We start from the raw sequence: 17,288 nt of genomic DNA on the forward strand, positions 1-17,288 counted from the left end.
ATTTCGTAGCAAAATGTACAATATAGGTCAAAAATCAAGGTCAAAGGTCAAAGAAGTCAAAGGTCAAAATTCTGTGTAGAAGTTTTGAAGCCCTCACCTAGTGCCATCACATAAAGCAAACGGAATCGAAATCGGGTTAGAAATGGCGAAGGAGTAGCATTTTGTAGCAAAATGTACAATATAGGTCAAAGGTCAAGGTCAAAGGTCACGACTGAAATTCTGTGTACAAGTTTCAAAGCTCCCACGTAGTGCTATCATATAAAGCAAACAGAATCAAAATTGGCTCATAAATGACAGAGAAGTAGCAAATTGAAGATTTTGATCACACACGGACGCACACACGGACACACGGACGGACGGACGGACGGACGGACGGACGGACACACGGACGGACACACGGACACACACACGTACGGAGCCCGTTTCATAGTCCCCTGCTCGAACTCGTTCGGCGGGGACAACTAAACTGCAGGGGCTCTGTCCTACGAACAGTGTAATGTCAAGAAGCACTTTGGGGTGTTGAGTCCGTCTACTGTAGTATACATGCAGTTTTTACATATTATGTGATTTCACAAAATGGTGCAGTTTACATTTATAGTGTAGGCCTACATACTTACAGTACATCTTATTTCTATTCACAAAATCTTCTTGAAAATTGATGGAGTAATGATACAGTATATCACATTTGAACTTGATACTTTTGAGAATGACTACACACAGACTTTTAAAAGTCAAGCTAACTAGAAATCTAGAAGAACAGGGATTTTTGCCAGATTCAGCTAAGGACAATGTGTACAAAGCATTTTACAAAACCAAAGAAATGTACAGTAGCTCCCTTGGATGAGTTTTTTTTTTCCCCATTATTTTAAGCCAGCACTGCAATGATGCTTCAATTGCAGGAATGATGTAGATTTAACACCAGTGTATGGCCTAGTACATATATTTGTATGTATCCTTTTTTCTGTTTCAGTCATTGATCGTGGGCTCAGAACTCCCATTTTTTTAACACTTCAATGAACTGAAGCAATGGAGGAGAAAGACCAAGGAAAGGATTAGGGTTGCTGGCTTTCACCCTCGTGACCCAGAAGGGAGCTGTAGAACCAATAACTCTGAGAAGTGTTTCCTTCCACGGGAACTCTTTGGAGTAAGTGTCATTCCAAAACTAGAAATGGTCTTTGCATTCAGGCCACTGTTCAATGGGATTGAACATCAAAGGATTTAGAGTTTCTTATCAAGTGAAACACATCACTTCTTTCCCCAAGATTATGTCAATTGCATCTAGATGATACGATGTTCAAATTTGCATCAAAATCATCAAATGTACAGGTCAAGGTGTCAACAAGATTCAGTTTCCAATGACAACACCTCATTGACTACCTATTTAAAGCACATAGGCCTATATATTCTGCCAGGTCATGACTTTTCATACATGAAGTGCAAGAACTTTTAGTCATCCTCTGCACTCTACCAATGCCACAATTGTAAGTCTCCCGTAAAATGTGAATTCTACTTTAAAAAATCAAATGGAGAAAAACGACTACAGTTTAAGCCTTTATTTAAGCCTTGGTATCAATCTCTGTAGACTACTAAAACTCTGATAGGCTTCACTACATTTACATAGTAAGGAGTTTCTTCTGGCTTAACACAAGGAATGTAGTGCTCCCACACAGTTCTGGTAGGATAATCTTGTGTACTGCTGTACACAACAAATATGCTGTAAACACATTCTCAGATTAGCAAGTGTACTCACAACCAAAAACAGAGAAATCAATCCTACAGTATGACAGAACTAGAAATGTCGCTACAGCGACTGGTTATACCCCCGCCAAACAACATTTCATAAGCTTTGGTCAAAACAACATTTCATAAGCTTTGGTCAAAAAACTGAGGAAGTAGTTAAATCCGCAAGATCTTTCCTTGATCTTCTGCCATTAATATGCCGTTACCATGGCAACATACTTTCGGGTACTGTCAAAAAATGTGTCTTGCACATCTACAACCAAAGGCACACATCTGTACCAAGTTTCATGGAAATTGGGCAAAAACTGAGGAAGTAGTTTGCAACACAAAATTTTCCATCATTTTGGCTCATCTTTTTGAGCTGTTACCATGGCAACATACTTTTTGTCACTGTCAAGAAATGTGTCATGCTGACCTATATCCTAAGACAAACATTCAATATGAATTCCATGAGAATTGGAAGAACACTGATGAAGCAGTTTTGCCATGAAGCATTTTGCCCTATATTTTACCAATAACATGCCAGTACCATGGCAACGCACTTTTTGCCACTGCGGAAATATGTGTCTTGCACATTAACATATTCAGATGAACATCTGTACCTAATTTCATAAAAATTGATCAAAAACTGTGGGAGGAGTTCGCGACGCAAGATTTGTACCCATTTTTGCCCATAATATGCCGTTACCATGGCAACGTACTTTTGGGTACTGTCAAAAAATACGTCTTGCACATCTACAACCCAAGGCACACATCTGTGCTAAGTTTTATGGGAATCGGTTGAAAACTGAGGAAGTAGTTCGCGACGCAAGATTTGCAACGGACCGACCGCCCGACCGCCCGACCGACCGACCGCCCGACTGCCCGACCGACCGACCGCCCGACCGTCCGCTGATTCCTATGGATACCCCCTTCAAACTTCGTTTGGCGGGGGTATAATTAGCTGTGTATGAATGCATTGAATTAACAGTACCATTTCAATTACTGGTGGGCAAAACTGGATGAATATTTTAAAGGTTCAGGAGATAGATGTGTGAATGTAATTTTTGACAGTCAGTGAAAAAGTGTCCGATGGGCAAATTTTCATGTGGTCCTTTACATCATACTGTCACAGTGACATGATGCACAGAATGTGTGATACTCTTTACTTTGTGTGTCACATCAAAATAAATGCCCAAACTTTCTCATAAAAACAACAAAACTGCTCCCTGTTGAGAAAAGAAAAATACTCCAAATATTCAAGGGATATTGAGGCTTTTTTTCACATTCTATAAGACCAAGATAAGATGAACTCTTTTTAAATGAAGAGGAAAATATGAATACATTGTACTAATGTCTCTGCACAACTGTACAAGAGTGCATGTACAGTCGGGCTGCTGGTTGAGGCTACGTATCACTAGTGTGCACACATGTAATGCAAAATGTAATAAGAAAAATATCTGTATGACAGCCATAAATAGACACAGACACACACACACAACTTTACAGACACACACTCATGTGAAATGTATTACGATGACTTCATCAAATACAGTTTTAAACATATCCTGAGATTTGAAGCAGTGAAATTGTAAAGCTTTCCCGTCCATATTTTTAGCAGTTCATCATTAAAAAACAGACACAAACATAGTTTTAAACACACTTTGGAAAAATTCATATTTTCATATTTGTGGCCAGCCCTTACACAGCCTTGGAGGAAACCTGAGTTTGTAAATTTATGGCCTTTTAATTCTAAACTAATGACATTTTCATAATGGTTTGAATGTTGGCCAAAGACATGAATACCTCTGATACATTTCAATACCTGTGAAATGAAGAAAGCACCTTGCTTACCAGCTTCAGTTTCACTTCCTAATTAACAAGAATATTGCAAACTTTCCTCCAGGGAGATGGATTATAGCATAAAGCCATGAAGCATGATTAAACCTGCTGAAATGGAAGTAATATCTGGGATTTGCTTCCACTGTGTGTGTGTTTGTGTGTGTGTCTGTGTGCATGTCTCTGTGTTATCCAACAAATATTCCATGAATATCATTTTCAAGACACTGAGAGTTATTAAAGTTTTCAAGATGAAATATTTAGTCATTACAGTGGAAAAGACATGGCTGTATATGATTACATACTTCATTTACAGGGTATCTAATGAGTTTTCCTTGATGAAAAGCAGTGAAATTACTGGACAGAAATACATTTAATAAAGCATTTTTCCCTGTCAAACAGCAAGGATTATAAACTACAGTAAATAAGAAGTTATCATGTAAAATTTTGTGCTGCATCCAGTAAGAGTTATGTTTGTATGGCAATTTTTTTGGGTGGTTTGATATTCAACTTCCTCTGAGTAGACTTACTCTGATAGCTTTGATGTGAGTTCCCCTGTTTGATGGAAATCAAACCAGCTGATCTCCTGGTGTAGAATAGCGTGAAAGAAAGCTTTCCTCAGACGATTTGTCTGCCGCTCCCCAGTCAATCCAAACGATGCCGTCTGAAGTTTTAAAAAGAAAACAAGATTATTTGAAAGCCACAAATGAAAGCAATTAAGATATACTCATGCTTTACTCTGCAACCTGTATCAAGATTACACATCCATGTAGAGTACAATTGTACATACTTGTAAAGTGTAACAATCATGATATGAGAAAAGATGCCCCGTACAATTGAGCTCTAAATTCTCATGGCAAATTAGGATCTAATATCATCTGTTTGTCACATGGCCTTTTACATCACTCAACAATAAAAGTCAAAGCAATATCAAAAACATATAGTGTGCACGACATGTAGGATGGGCAATGAATGTTATTTCAAGTACTGTAAAACGAGGAATGTTCGAGTGCATTTTACATGTGTAAATCCGCCAATTTCGCAAGCGGCAACATTCGCAAAATTAAAATGCAGGCGAAAGTTCTTGCCTACACAATATGCATTAAAGGCCATCGGCTCCAATTTGCGAAATTTTCATGCCGCGAATATATCTAGTGTTTTGCAGTATCATTCATATACCATAATGTAAAATGTTTTCTTGTGCTCACTTGTTCTTAAAACCACATGATACAGGGGTAAAAAATTGTATTATTTGCATGGAGACTGAAATACAGCTGCCTTCAGGTATTTTGAATGCACCCATGTAAATGGTGAGGTAGACTGTATTGTATTTGTCACTTTACATGCCTTACAATTTGACTGAGATAAGTGTCATGGAATTCGTCCATGTGTGGGCAGATTTTAATCTCTAAAGCAAGCATTGGCATCCCAGTGAATACCAACATAACAGTGTGTGACACAAGGGAAGTTGTGTCAATAGCAGAATGACACAGACAGCAAACAAACCTCAACCTTTGTCCACTGCCCTATGGTCAGTTTACCATCATGTCCACTGCCCTATGGTCATTTTACCAACATGTCCACTGCCCTATGGTCAGTTTACCATCTATCAAAGATCAAAACAGGGTTGGCCTAATCGCTGACTATTCAGACAGTCTACCAATTGTCGATCTATTCTTTCTTTCAGCTTTTCCATCAAACTTCACTCAGTAAAAACTCATGGATCAATTGCTGTATGTAACAAGAATGGTCATTCCTGGGATAGGTTGTACTCAACACTATATTGAAATTATACAACCAAGTAAAAATAAATTTCGGTGCTAATGGCTGACAGTCCTCTTAAACCCAGGTTAAATGAAAAAGGTATCTTTCAAAAAATCTCACAATAGAATTGTCAATTTACTGAAATCAACACAGACTTTCTGAGGTACAATTATTTTACACTCTGTCTTTCAAAGGCCTGGTAAACTAATGTGGGAAGAAATTGAGAAATTTACATGTGAGTCAAAACTTCACGGTTATTTCACATTCCAATGAATGGATGAGAATAAAAATTGCAGAATGTTTGGTTTGAACAATAAAACACTATTTTTCTCATTGCCTCACAATTGCATGTCACACATGCCTGCATACATACATGTATGGGTACCCTAAGGAATCGACACTTAGTTGGCAGTTAAGATTCATTTATTGTCATTTCTGCAAGTCTGCATAATTCAGAATATCGGAAATAGGGGAATGTCAAAATTAACGAAGTACAAACACAGACAGACAGAGAGACACACAAACACATACAAGATCACTTTCTTTACAGTGGTATCAGAGACTGGTACAAACTTAATACCTGGATGTATGACGAGATCATGACGGCAAGTCCCACCAGAGCAAATCGTATACACGACTCCTCGACACCGTGTTCAAATTCAGACGACACAACTATGACTTCCTCATTAGCAGGCGGCACTGCCTGCAACAATGTCCTTGTGGTGTAAAACCCAGTCAGGTTTTCACTGTCTGTAGCTGCCGTGATGTTGGCTGTGTCAAACATGATGAAGTCGTCCAGCATGATTCCCAGGAAGAGGTAAAGGATGGGCCATCCTGATCCCTGAGCCAGAGCACCAAGGGCACCCAACACCAACAGCAACCAGTCCAGGAGAGTGGCATAGCGGTACTGTATCACAGCAAACAGGGGAGAAACATTGCATTATCAGAGAACTTGAGATGCTACATCCTCTCATTTCAAGTTTGAGAGTCAAGGAGTTTGAGATTTCAAGAGAGATCAATGAACTACTGTTAGCTGGAATTAGTTATCAAAGGCATCATGGCAGTTCAGGTCCAAGAAAACTTGTTGTACTGACACAACTTGCCTAAACCTGTGTTTATTTGTTTTTGCTATTAATATTGCCAATCACATGTGATTGTTCTGCCATGGCAATTATATTTACTATGCAAAAAAAAAAACAACAACAAGAATTTTGTGGGGTACAGAACAGTTACTTTCCTATCAAAAAAAAAAAAAAAAATGATTTAAACAATTGTGACAAGAGTTTTACCACTTTTATTATTCCTTTCTTTCCAGAGCACTCCCAATGCCACCTGCATGGGAGATATCCATGCTGGTATTGCTCCACAGAAACTCATGTGTAGAGCATGCATGGTTCATTTCAACAACACATTTACACTGTATATGGACAATAGTGTTACTTTTGTGTGCCCTGACCCCCCATGTAGTCTCCATTCATTTCATTTTCATTTTGTGTAACGTGTACAGTACAGTGTATCCTTTGTAATGTTCATTCTGGTTTTTGTTTCATGTTTGTAATGTTTATGATATGTATCCTATATATTCTTTACCTGGTCGAATAAATAATAATAATAATAATAATAATAATAATAATAATGATAATGATAATGATAATAATAATAATAATAATAATAATAATAATGATGATAACAAGGAAAAGTAGAAATTATGCGGTGCGTAAAATATGTCCCTGCCGGAAGTAGCATTTAGTAGCAAAATGTACAATATAGGTAAAAAGATCAAGGTCAAAGGTCAAAGAAGTCAAAGGTCAAAATTCTATGTAGAAGTTTTGAAGCCCTCACCTAGTGCCATCACATAAAGCAAACAGAATCGAAATCGGGTTAGAAATGGCGAAGGAGTAGCATTTTGTAGCCAATGTACAATATAGGTAAAAAATCAAGGTCAAAGGTCAAAGAAGTCAAAGTTCAAAATTCTGTGCAGAAGTTTTGAAGCCCTAACCTAGTGCCATCACATAAAGCAAACGGAATCGAAATCGGGTTAGAAATGGCGAAGGAGTAGCATTTGGTAGCAAAATGTACAATACAGGTCAAAAATCAAGGTCAGAGGTCAAAGAAGTCACAGGTCAAAATTCTGTGTAGAAGTTTTGAAGCCCTCACCTAGTGCCATATAAAGCAAACGGAAGCAAAATCGGGTTAGAAATGGCGAAGGAGTAGCATTTTGAAGCAAAATGTACAATATAGGTCAAAGGTCAAGGTCCAAGGTCACAACTGAAATTCTGTATAGAAGTTTCAAAGCTCCCATGTAGTGCTATCATATAAAGCAAACAGAATCAAAATCGGGTTAGAAATGGCGAAGAAGTAGCATTTTGAAGCAAAATGTACAATATAGGTCAAAGGTCAAGGTCAAAGGTCACAACTGAAATTCTGTGTAGAAGTTTTGAAGCTCCCATGTAGTGCTATCATATAAAGCAAACAGAATCAAAATCGGGTTAGAAATGGCGAAGGAGTAGCATTTTGAACATTTTGATCACACACGGACGGACAGACGGACACGCGGACGCACGGACGGACAGACACACGGACACACACACGTACGGAGCCCGTTTCATAGTCCCCTGCTCGAACTCGTTCGGCGGGGACAATAATGATAATAATAGTAATAATAGTAATAGTAATAATGATAATAATAATAATGATAGATGTGCATGAGCTTTCAATCCTAGCACTATACTAGTCAGAGGATTTTTTCCATAAGGATCAAAAGCTCAGCACCCCCTGTATCACCCCTAAATGTAATATCAACACTAAATGTAATATCGACCCTAAATGTAATACACCCTAACCCTAAATGTAATAACAACCCTAAATGTAATACATTTTAACACTAAATGTAATAATCGAGTCAACCCTAAATGTAATACATTTTAACCCTAAATGTAATAACCGGAGACAACCCTAAATGTAATACATGTCAACCCTAAATGTAATACATGTCAACCCTAAATGTAATACATGTCAACCCTAAATGTAATACATATGTATGTCAACCCTAAATACCTCCCCCCCTCCCCTCCCTTGAAGTATCATTGATGCATTACATAATACCTTTCAATACAAGGTATTTTGGGACATCAGGTATACCCAGGCAAACCAAGGAGCATCAAACCAAGCAAACCAAGCAAACCAGCTCATGGCGTGACTGGGAGTTATAGTGCAGTTACTTACACTTTTCAGCTTGTCATCTACAATTATATCCTACTGTAATACTGATGAAAATGTTTAGTTCAACCAATTGATGATAATAATAATTCCTCTACCCACTTCAGGAAGATAAGAATATTCATGTCCGTGTTCAGGAAATGCACCAATATCCATTCAACTACAATTTTTACATGTAGTCAATCTCATCCAAAATTCACCAGAACCTATAGAAATATGACACAGGAGTGAATTTGGCTGCAAAGTAATGATATCAAACTACATATACTACACAGAACTAGCATGAATCATACAATGCTTACAAGGAGTACCAGTAACTGTTATAACTGTTCTATATTGTACAAGTTGTACAGCAACTAATAATGACTTGCATTTGTGCAAGATCTTGCAGTATACCACATTCCATCATGCATGCAAGAAAGTTTAAAGAACCACAGAAATGCACAAAATAATCTTCTGTACTGATTATTAACCTTCAGCATCCCACTCTTTAAATAGTCTTTAGAGTTTAGAAATTTTTCCAGGTTTTATTTTTGTTTCAAGGCTGCATGTAAGATATCTATGTAGCAACTAATAACCATTAAAAGATTTCTACAATGCTGTAAACAAGTATAGACAGGACTAGGTTATATCCCCTCTGATATTATTTCAATGAAGTACTCCTTACAAAGACAACACATTTCAACATGCCCTTTTGATAGCTTGGACTCAATGCAACTGTATACCGCTACAAGCATTTCCGGCTCAAATGCAATAATCTTTGACTTTGCGGCAGTGCAACATAAAATAACCCCAAAATTTTGCTGGCAGGAGTAAATGAGGTCAATAACTTCTACACCAAGCTCAGAGAGAAAAAGACATTCACTAATACACTGCCACCATCTTTACGAATTTAATGTCATTTGTGAAGGGTATTAGAACTGACTACACATATTTAAGTTGATTTAATACAGCAAATATTACTGATTTTACCCAAGAGATGGCAGGCAGTAAACTTCTAGCAGCTCAAATCAGTTTTTTTTTTTTTAAAGGAAGTGATTTTTAATTCACAATTCTTAATCAATTAATGAACTTGTAAGCTACTGACATAGAAGTATGCAGTACAAAAAAGACAACACAAATAGAGAACACATTTTTCACCAAGGAACAGAAAAATACTTACCAAATGGAGAAAAGGAACTTTTCTGGGAACTTTGCTCTTCTTTGCTTCTGATCTGCAAGAGAAAAGGTATAAAAGGTAAATATGAATAGAATACAGGGATTCACATCACTATTCAAGCATGCCAACCATGGTATACTCAGTCATGCGTATCTTGCACAGAGCAATAGAGTTACCACAGATTTGTTGATAACGCACCGTCTGACACAACAATTTATCAGGGACCTGTTTACCAAAATTTAAACGTTACTCAACCATGCATTTTGAATGCCTGAAACGCTGACAAACAATTTTAGTTTCTCTTACAAATCCCAGTACACAAGAAATTGCAATGATCTGGAATTTATTAATTTATTACACAGAGTAAAGGTCTTCTCAAACATTCATTTGTTCATGTAAAAATGCAATGTGCAAATTAATGAGAGAAAAATTACATGTAGGAGGGATCATACCTTTCAACAAAACACAATCACTCATACATGTAGATCTGTGAAATACAGTTTACCATTCCCCCCCCCCCCCTCCCTATAAATGTATCATTCCATCCCCATCCACCTCAAAAAACCCTCCAAAACAAGTAATATATCACATTCAGTAAATACGATTTGTAAAATTTTTTCATTATACATCACATTTTTGACAATCATAAAACATGTGTTCCCTCCCCCTCTCTCTCGCTCTCAACTTCACTTTGTCTTTTTCCTTTGTTTTTTTTTTTTTTTTTGTCACTCGCTTGTGTGACCCAACGTACAATATGTAGTAGACACTTGGGAACACCAAAGAAATAATCCTGTCTAGATTGTAACATCAAAAGAAGTTTGGAGGATATTGGAGGAACTCTTCCTTTCCTTTCCTTTTTCCCAAATTCCTTTTCCAATCATATCAATGATATACTGATGAAGGGACCACACTCTGTGGATCCAACAATGTATCAGACAGAGTACACGGTATAAAGGAATCACCGGTACTGTACAGTTCTGGGAGTGGCTGGGAGAGAACTGCCTACAACACCTTCAGATTCTGGCCCCATGAGAAGTATGCATTATTAGTCCAGGCTAGGCTCCATAGAAAGCGCACCTAACCTTGTTTTTTGATATATACAATGTTTTTTGATGGTTTCTTGTCAATTCGAGGGTGCTGATTCCAAATCCGATTGATGCCACTTGCGTAACCTTGAGCATTTTCGGCAAAACGCAAAAATCCAAAATGGTCGCCAGATATGCTAATTTGGCCAAGATAATCCCATTTATGTCAATTTTATGACAAATTATTCCATCAAAATTTTTTAAATTTTTGTTTCTTGAGTAATTCTACTTGCACATGCAAGAAATTTTTCATTTGAAGAGGCACATTTAGTATTTTAAGCTTATTTTCAATTCAAAATGGCCACCACTCCTATACTCATGTACTATATGAATGGCAAAAAATATGCATAGAAATAGAAGACGAATTTTCCGTCACATACCTACGCTTTTATCAAGTTTTGCATGTGCAATGCAAATCTGATGAGTGCTACTAGCAAAACAAGCAAACAAACAAGCAAACAAACAGAAAGTTTATTGTTTTTAGGCTTATTATATTCTTCTTAATACAAAACTTTGAAATGGATGCCAATCATATACCCCTGCACAATATGAACGGCAGAGCGTGTGAAATAATTTTTTTTTCTGTCACTCAGGTACACTGTTTTTCAATTTGTATGCTGATTATAAATCAGAAGGTTGTTACTAACAAAGGCTGTTTTATTTTTTGATGCAAACGTCCAAATTTGCTACCTCAATCTGAATTTTTCCCTAGGTATTTGGAAAAATCCACCAAAACTTGAATTGACGCCAACATCAATATCGTTTATCAGGAATTATTAGATATGAACATTTGATACTTACTTGCCTTGAGATGTTCAACATCAAAATATTCATTCTGATTTACTGAATTAAAAGGCTGAATCCTAGATGATGACACAAATGAAATTTCCAATTAACTGTCCTGTTCTACATTATCTAAAAGCGATATTATACAAACTTTTCAGTCCCCTCATCCGAGAAAGAACATGAGGCAGGGGAAAGTGGAAAAAGGGACCATCTCACTTCCTGTTGTCAAATCTCTGATATGAAAACAATGCCCCAAAGTTTTTAATGTTAACCCAGATGAATCATATATGGTAGATGACTTTTACCACCGTTTTTCCGGAGTGAATGTGTTTGAGTATAGGCCTATGATGTCGAGGGAGACTCTGAGATCTGTACAGTGCTGCCTCATTCTGAAAGCAGTGTTATAACAACTCCACACTGCTTGTCTTTAATCTTCAGCATTTGCAGATATAGGATTGCTCTCGGTAACCAGACCAGCTGTGTTAGGACTCGGAATGATGGCCTCCTTAATGGTGGCTGTAAACTAACATCACTAGAGGTATTTTTAACATATGTGGTGACATTATATTCACTTCACGTAGGAAGTTTGCAGATGATCTTGCCTTTACGTCTCATAGAAAGTCCTTGGATGGCATGAGCCGAGTACTGACCCATCTCTAGACAATAGTGGAGTACTTCATCTTCTGGAGACTTTGCCCCAACCTTTATTAGATTATCATCAGACCCATGCCTTCCATCTTAGTAACCATCTTGCCAACGCTATGTTCAAGGTAGCTCTCTGTGGCAAGCCTTCCAAGCCTAGGCTAAGGAAGTCCACCCTCCTTCACTGGCACTCGATCACTCTCCCTCACACTGGAAGGAAAGGATGGCCAGTGTCACCAGTGCCGTCAACGCATACCCTGACATTGCAAACACGATAGCATTGGGGGGGGGGGGGGGGGGGGGGGGCATTTCATGAAGCGTTTTGTCTGACAAATTTGTCTGACAAATTTGCTCTCAGCCAATCAGATGCAAGGATTTCATAGCTTATAACAGTTTGTCAAAATGAAAAGATCTGACAAAACACTTCATGAAATGCCCCCTTCAACAACCTGCCATCAATGCGCCTGAAATCTCACAACCCTAGATTTCCCTAAATATACTGTAACTTGAAAACATTGACCCCAAAACAAGTTGGTGCAGATGCTGGTCTGATGTCATCTCTGATACCACCCAAGTTACCTACAACACTGTCTCTGGCCTGGCAACAAAGCCACAGGGCTTCAACGGGTGGTGATCAAGCAAGTCTTCATGTCTTCATCCTGTTTCTATGGCAAGTAATCGCCCTCTGACCCCTGAGGAAGTGCTGAGCATCACCAGATGTGGTTGCAATTAGAACAATTGCAGGACTAATATGCATCTTTAGCCATTCCTATGCTTATGTACTATATATGAATGGCAAAACAATATGCATGGAAATATAGAACAAATTTACTGTATTTCCAGTCCCATACCTATACGTTATCACAAAGTGTTGCATGTGCAATATGTTGGGTGTCACTTGCAATATATAGGGGGCCTACATAATTATGAGCATTTAATATTCATAAACCTTACGATGTTGAACACAATTTCTTATATATTTCATTTTTGTCTCAACAAAAGTCTCAACAATATAAGTTTACTAAACGTCTCGCAAGGAATCAATATACCATCATATTCTACATGCCGGTTGAATATAAAAATGTAATACTAACACAATATATTAAGGAGCCTACTAGATACATGGTATTTATCAAAATGTTGAAAATGGAGAGGAAGCTAGAAAGCAAAGCTTGTAATATGCATTCCCCTAAAACCATATTAACAAAGTACAGAAAAATCCTATACAGTAAGTGCAGAGATACATGGTTGCAGACAAAAACACATCGGACATTAATGACACAACTAAAAACCCTTTACACTGTAGATTTTTTTTTTCCAGCAAGGAGTGGGGGGGGGGGGGGGGGGGGGGGAGGGAGCAGTCCTGAGGCGAGTTCGAAATGGATCATAACCTCCATCACTTTGATATAGGAGTGCCGCCTTGATATTATCGAGCAAACCTGATTTTCTTCTTGAATTAAAACAACAACAAAAACTGTTGAAGGCATAAACGAAACTGTCCTAATGCAATACCGAATTCATTAAACATCAACCAAGGAGCAATGTGAGATACCTCTTTCAGTTCTCTCACAGTTCCCAGGTGTTGATGATATACACTTTGACATCATGATCTCATTCAGTCTTGTCTTAGTTTTATATATAGTACATAAGCATAGGAATGGCGGCCATTTTGAATAACAAAATGAGCTTTAAATGCTAAATGAACCTCTATGAAATGAAAATTCGCTTGCAAACGCAGATGGAGAATTCTGCAAATTTGGGGCTGATGTCGCCTGCTGCTAAACAAGAAACCATCAAAAAACATTGTATATATCGAAAAACAAGGTTGGGTGCCTTCTAGCCTGGACTATAATCTTGGACTCAGATCACCCATTGACACCCGTCCGCACACGGAGACAGATGGAGTAACTCTAGGAACAGAAATGTACAAAGTTTGGTGGAATAATTGGTCATATAATGCACATTATTGTGTTTATCACGGCCGAATTAGCATATCTGGCGGCCATTTTGGATTTTTGCATTTTGCCGACAATGCTCAAGGTTACGCGAGTGGCATCAATCGGATTTGGAATCAGCACCCTCGAATTGACAAGAAACCATCAAAAAATATTGTATATATCGAAAAACAAGGTTGGGTGCCTTCTAGCCTGGACTATATGTACTTTTATGCTTGAAAACCGCATTAGAATAGAGCGCTAGACGACGACAGAGATTATACAAAAGTTGCAGAGTGCAACCTAATGACAAGCACCAATGCTCTGAACAAAAGCTGTGTGCTTAAATGGCAGGGAGCTTTATTTGGCTGGTTACAAGTGTGTACTGCAGTGATACTATTATACAAAGTAGCAAGGCTGGTTTGTGCAAAACATGTCATGGGACTTGTGTTCATGTAGTACACATGTAGTACCAGCACATGAATGCAGTGTTTTACTCCCATATTTATAGAATGTGTACATCCATGTATGTATGGTAACTGTTTATAACTGTACAGTCACAAGAGAGGAGATACTGTACAAGCTGAGATGTCCATGTATTGATGTACAGATATTTTCATGAATTGCTGCTTATCATACATTTTTGCCCAGTGTTAATTTTGCAGTTGCAAGTGTCTAGTGTTGACACTAAAGTAATTGTTTCTTCCTCTTTCATGAAATAAATAAGAATGCGTAACACACAACAATGCTAAAGAGTACCTAAGAAAGTTTTTACTCCGGAGTCCCTGTACGTAAACCCCAAGTGTTCCGCATTCCAGATACAGGACATGCAATGTACCAGTATTAGCGTGTTGTTATGCCAATGATGTCGCTACACATGGCCTACGTCACGACCGATGTAGTATGTCAGACCTTCACAGCAGTTACTACATTTTGTAGTTGCATGCAATCCTGTGCTGGCAGTATTTGTATGTCTTAATAAATTTGTTTTCACAATTATATTTCTTTGGTGCATTAAGTTATTTTCACACAACTTTATTTTCGTGGTACAGTGTACACAAGGTGTTTTGCGAATGAATATCCTACACTTCCGTCTCATTATTTCACAATACATACCCCAAAATTCAGAGCAAAACCATGGTTGCATTAAATGATAAGAGAATATGAACAATAAACTACCAGTACTGTAAAAAAATACTGGTTTTAAAAAAAAAAATACTTGCAGAAGATATTGCAGATTAAGACATTTCTAGGCTTTTAAAAGCCCAGTTAGTGTTGGGATTCATGGAGTATGAAGGCTGGCCCACTTCGGATTTATTCGAGAATACCTGTAACCAATTGCAGGAATAGTTTTCATCACTGATCTTATGTCCTACTTGTAGTACAAGTATTAAGTTGTAAACTTGTAATTTATACACACAGTCAAAGAATTTCTTACTTAGTCTACTGAACTCAACCGTTTTATGGATATGTTTTGATGCACATATTCTCTGACTGGTGTTATTCACTGTTTTTTACTGTACCCTGGTGGGCAGCGATTGAATGGGGCTACCCATGAATTCCCATGCTATCAATCATATCACTCAGGTACTTCAAAACAAGTACTAGTAGTAAAACAATGTTGCCAAGTCGTTCCACATGCAGCTAAACAAGTAGAATCTATGTGTCTGCAGACACTTTGCTGACTAAGTTCAGATTCCCATCTATGGACGCATAGCCCAGTAGCCCCAGTGGACGAGTGGTCAATGCATTATGCCCTTCACTCATAAGATAAGTTTAAGAGTTACACATAGTTGGCATGCGCATTCACAGAGCACTGAGAAGGACAGCACCAAGGTACAGTACAGTAGGAGTAAGATCTGAGCCACACTGACAAGAAGGCCAGATGAGCAGAGCACAGGTGAGGTAGACTAACGAATAACAAACCTTTCAAATATCGATGTACTGTCTGTGGATCCATACAAAGAAGTAAAAGGCGGTCCACTCTTTTGAAAATCATATTGCAAATCGGAATCGTCGTCACTCAGAGTAAGAAGACGTTGTCTGCCGGCAAGAATTCTCTCACTGCTTGGCCCCATCATTGGCATCAGCGGTCTCGTACCACTCCCTTGCCCAGTGCTGCCCAGCGATGTGTTTGACGGGACGGGAGAACCCGGTTTAGCCGCGGCACTGGTTACACCGGCTGTGCCAGCGCCCGGCCGAACGGTAGGTTGGTTCGGTGCCGGCTGGCCATGAGACACTTCGTCATACTTTTCAAGCAACGATCGCTTTTCAGTCGGATTTCCTTTACCAAACATGTTTTCTGTCTCTCCTTCTACATCATACTGTGGTAAATTACTCTTACTTTAGAAATAAAAAAACAACCCAGAAACTCGATTGCTGTAACGTTAGGTCTATATCTTCCGCTGACAGTCAACTCGACGAGCCTCACACCAAGCAAAGTTTGAGAAAGGTATCACTCTCAAGAACAGAGCTCACTGATACTGACACTGAATCATGTAACATGGACGCGTCCTGCCAACGACGCCCACTAATCAGATTTGTTTCACAAAATCTCAGCACAATAGAAGGTGGTCATCCTTAGCATTGCAAGCCGACAGTCTCTTCTTTCCTCAGTGAGATTAAAAGTCAGAATTGTCTCATTCCTGTTCCGCTTCGGTTGTTTTCGGTGTCTTGTCATTCGGAGTCCAGTCTAGCCCATTCGTGCCTGACAAAAGTTACGTACAAGATTACCGCATCGAGATAGATATCGCATGAGCGATCCTCGATCCTGAAAGCTTCATAATCCTCGTGCAATGCAAACTTTGTGTAGGCCTACGCAACTTCCCGCCCGAGTCCCACACGTACGGCCGCCGACCGATCACCGAGCGAACTGACTGCCCGCATATTGCAATAAATGCATTCGACTACAGTTATCGCCTTGGGAGTGTGCGTTTGTATGCGCGTGTGTATGTTTTTCTGTCTGTTCGCCAACGCATACGCCATTCTTCATTTCGGCAAAAACACTCAATTCGGCAAAATAATACTGGTGATAATGACTCGAAAAACAAACAAACAAACAAACAAATGAAAAAAGGAGAGGTCCAGCATACAAACCAGATAAACGAATTCAGTGTACGTAGGCCTACATCAAATGAAAAC

General features: G+C 38.6%; 1 protein-coding gene across 1 annotated transcript in view; it reads right to left on the minus strand.

Annotated features, from left to right (window-relative positions):
• The window catches only part of LOC139708856 (ATP-dependent translocase ABCB1-like), a 79,621-nt gene that overhangs the window by 29,148 nt on the left and 33,185 nt on the right, over positions 1 to 17,288 (minus strand). Inside the window, exons 2-4 of the mRNA XM_071620815.1 lie at positions 9,704 to 9,755; positions 5,903 to 6,229; positions 4,089 to 4,222 (exon numbers count right to left, since the gene is read on the minus strand). Coding sequence (XP_071476916.1) covers positions 4,089 to 4,222; positions 5,903 to 6,229; positions 9,704 to 9,755 — 513 coding nt within the window. The remainder of the gene's footprint in view (positions 1 to 4,088; positions 4,223 to 5,902; positions 6,230 to 9,703; positions 9,756 to 17,288) is intronic.

The sequence above is a fragment of the Diadema antillarum genome, unplaced genomic scaffold (genome assembly GCF_040938485.1).
Source record: "Diadema antillarum isolate AM-2024a unplaced genomic scaffold, OU_Dant_1.0 seq00001377_RagTag, whole genome shotgun sequence".
NCBI classification, from domain to species: Eukaryota; Metazoa; Echinodermata; class Echinoidea; order Diadematoida; family Diadematidae; genus Diadema; species Diadema antillarum.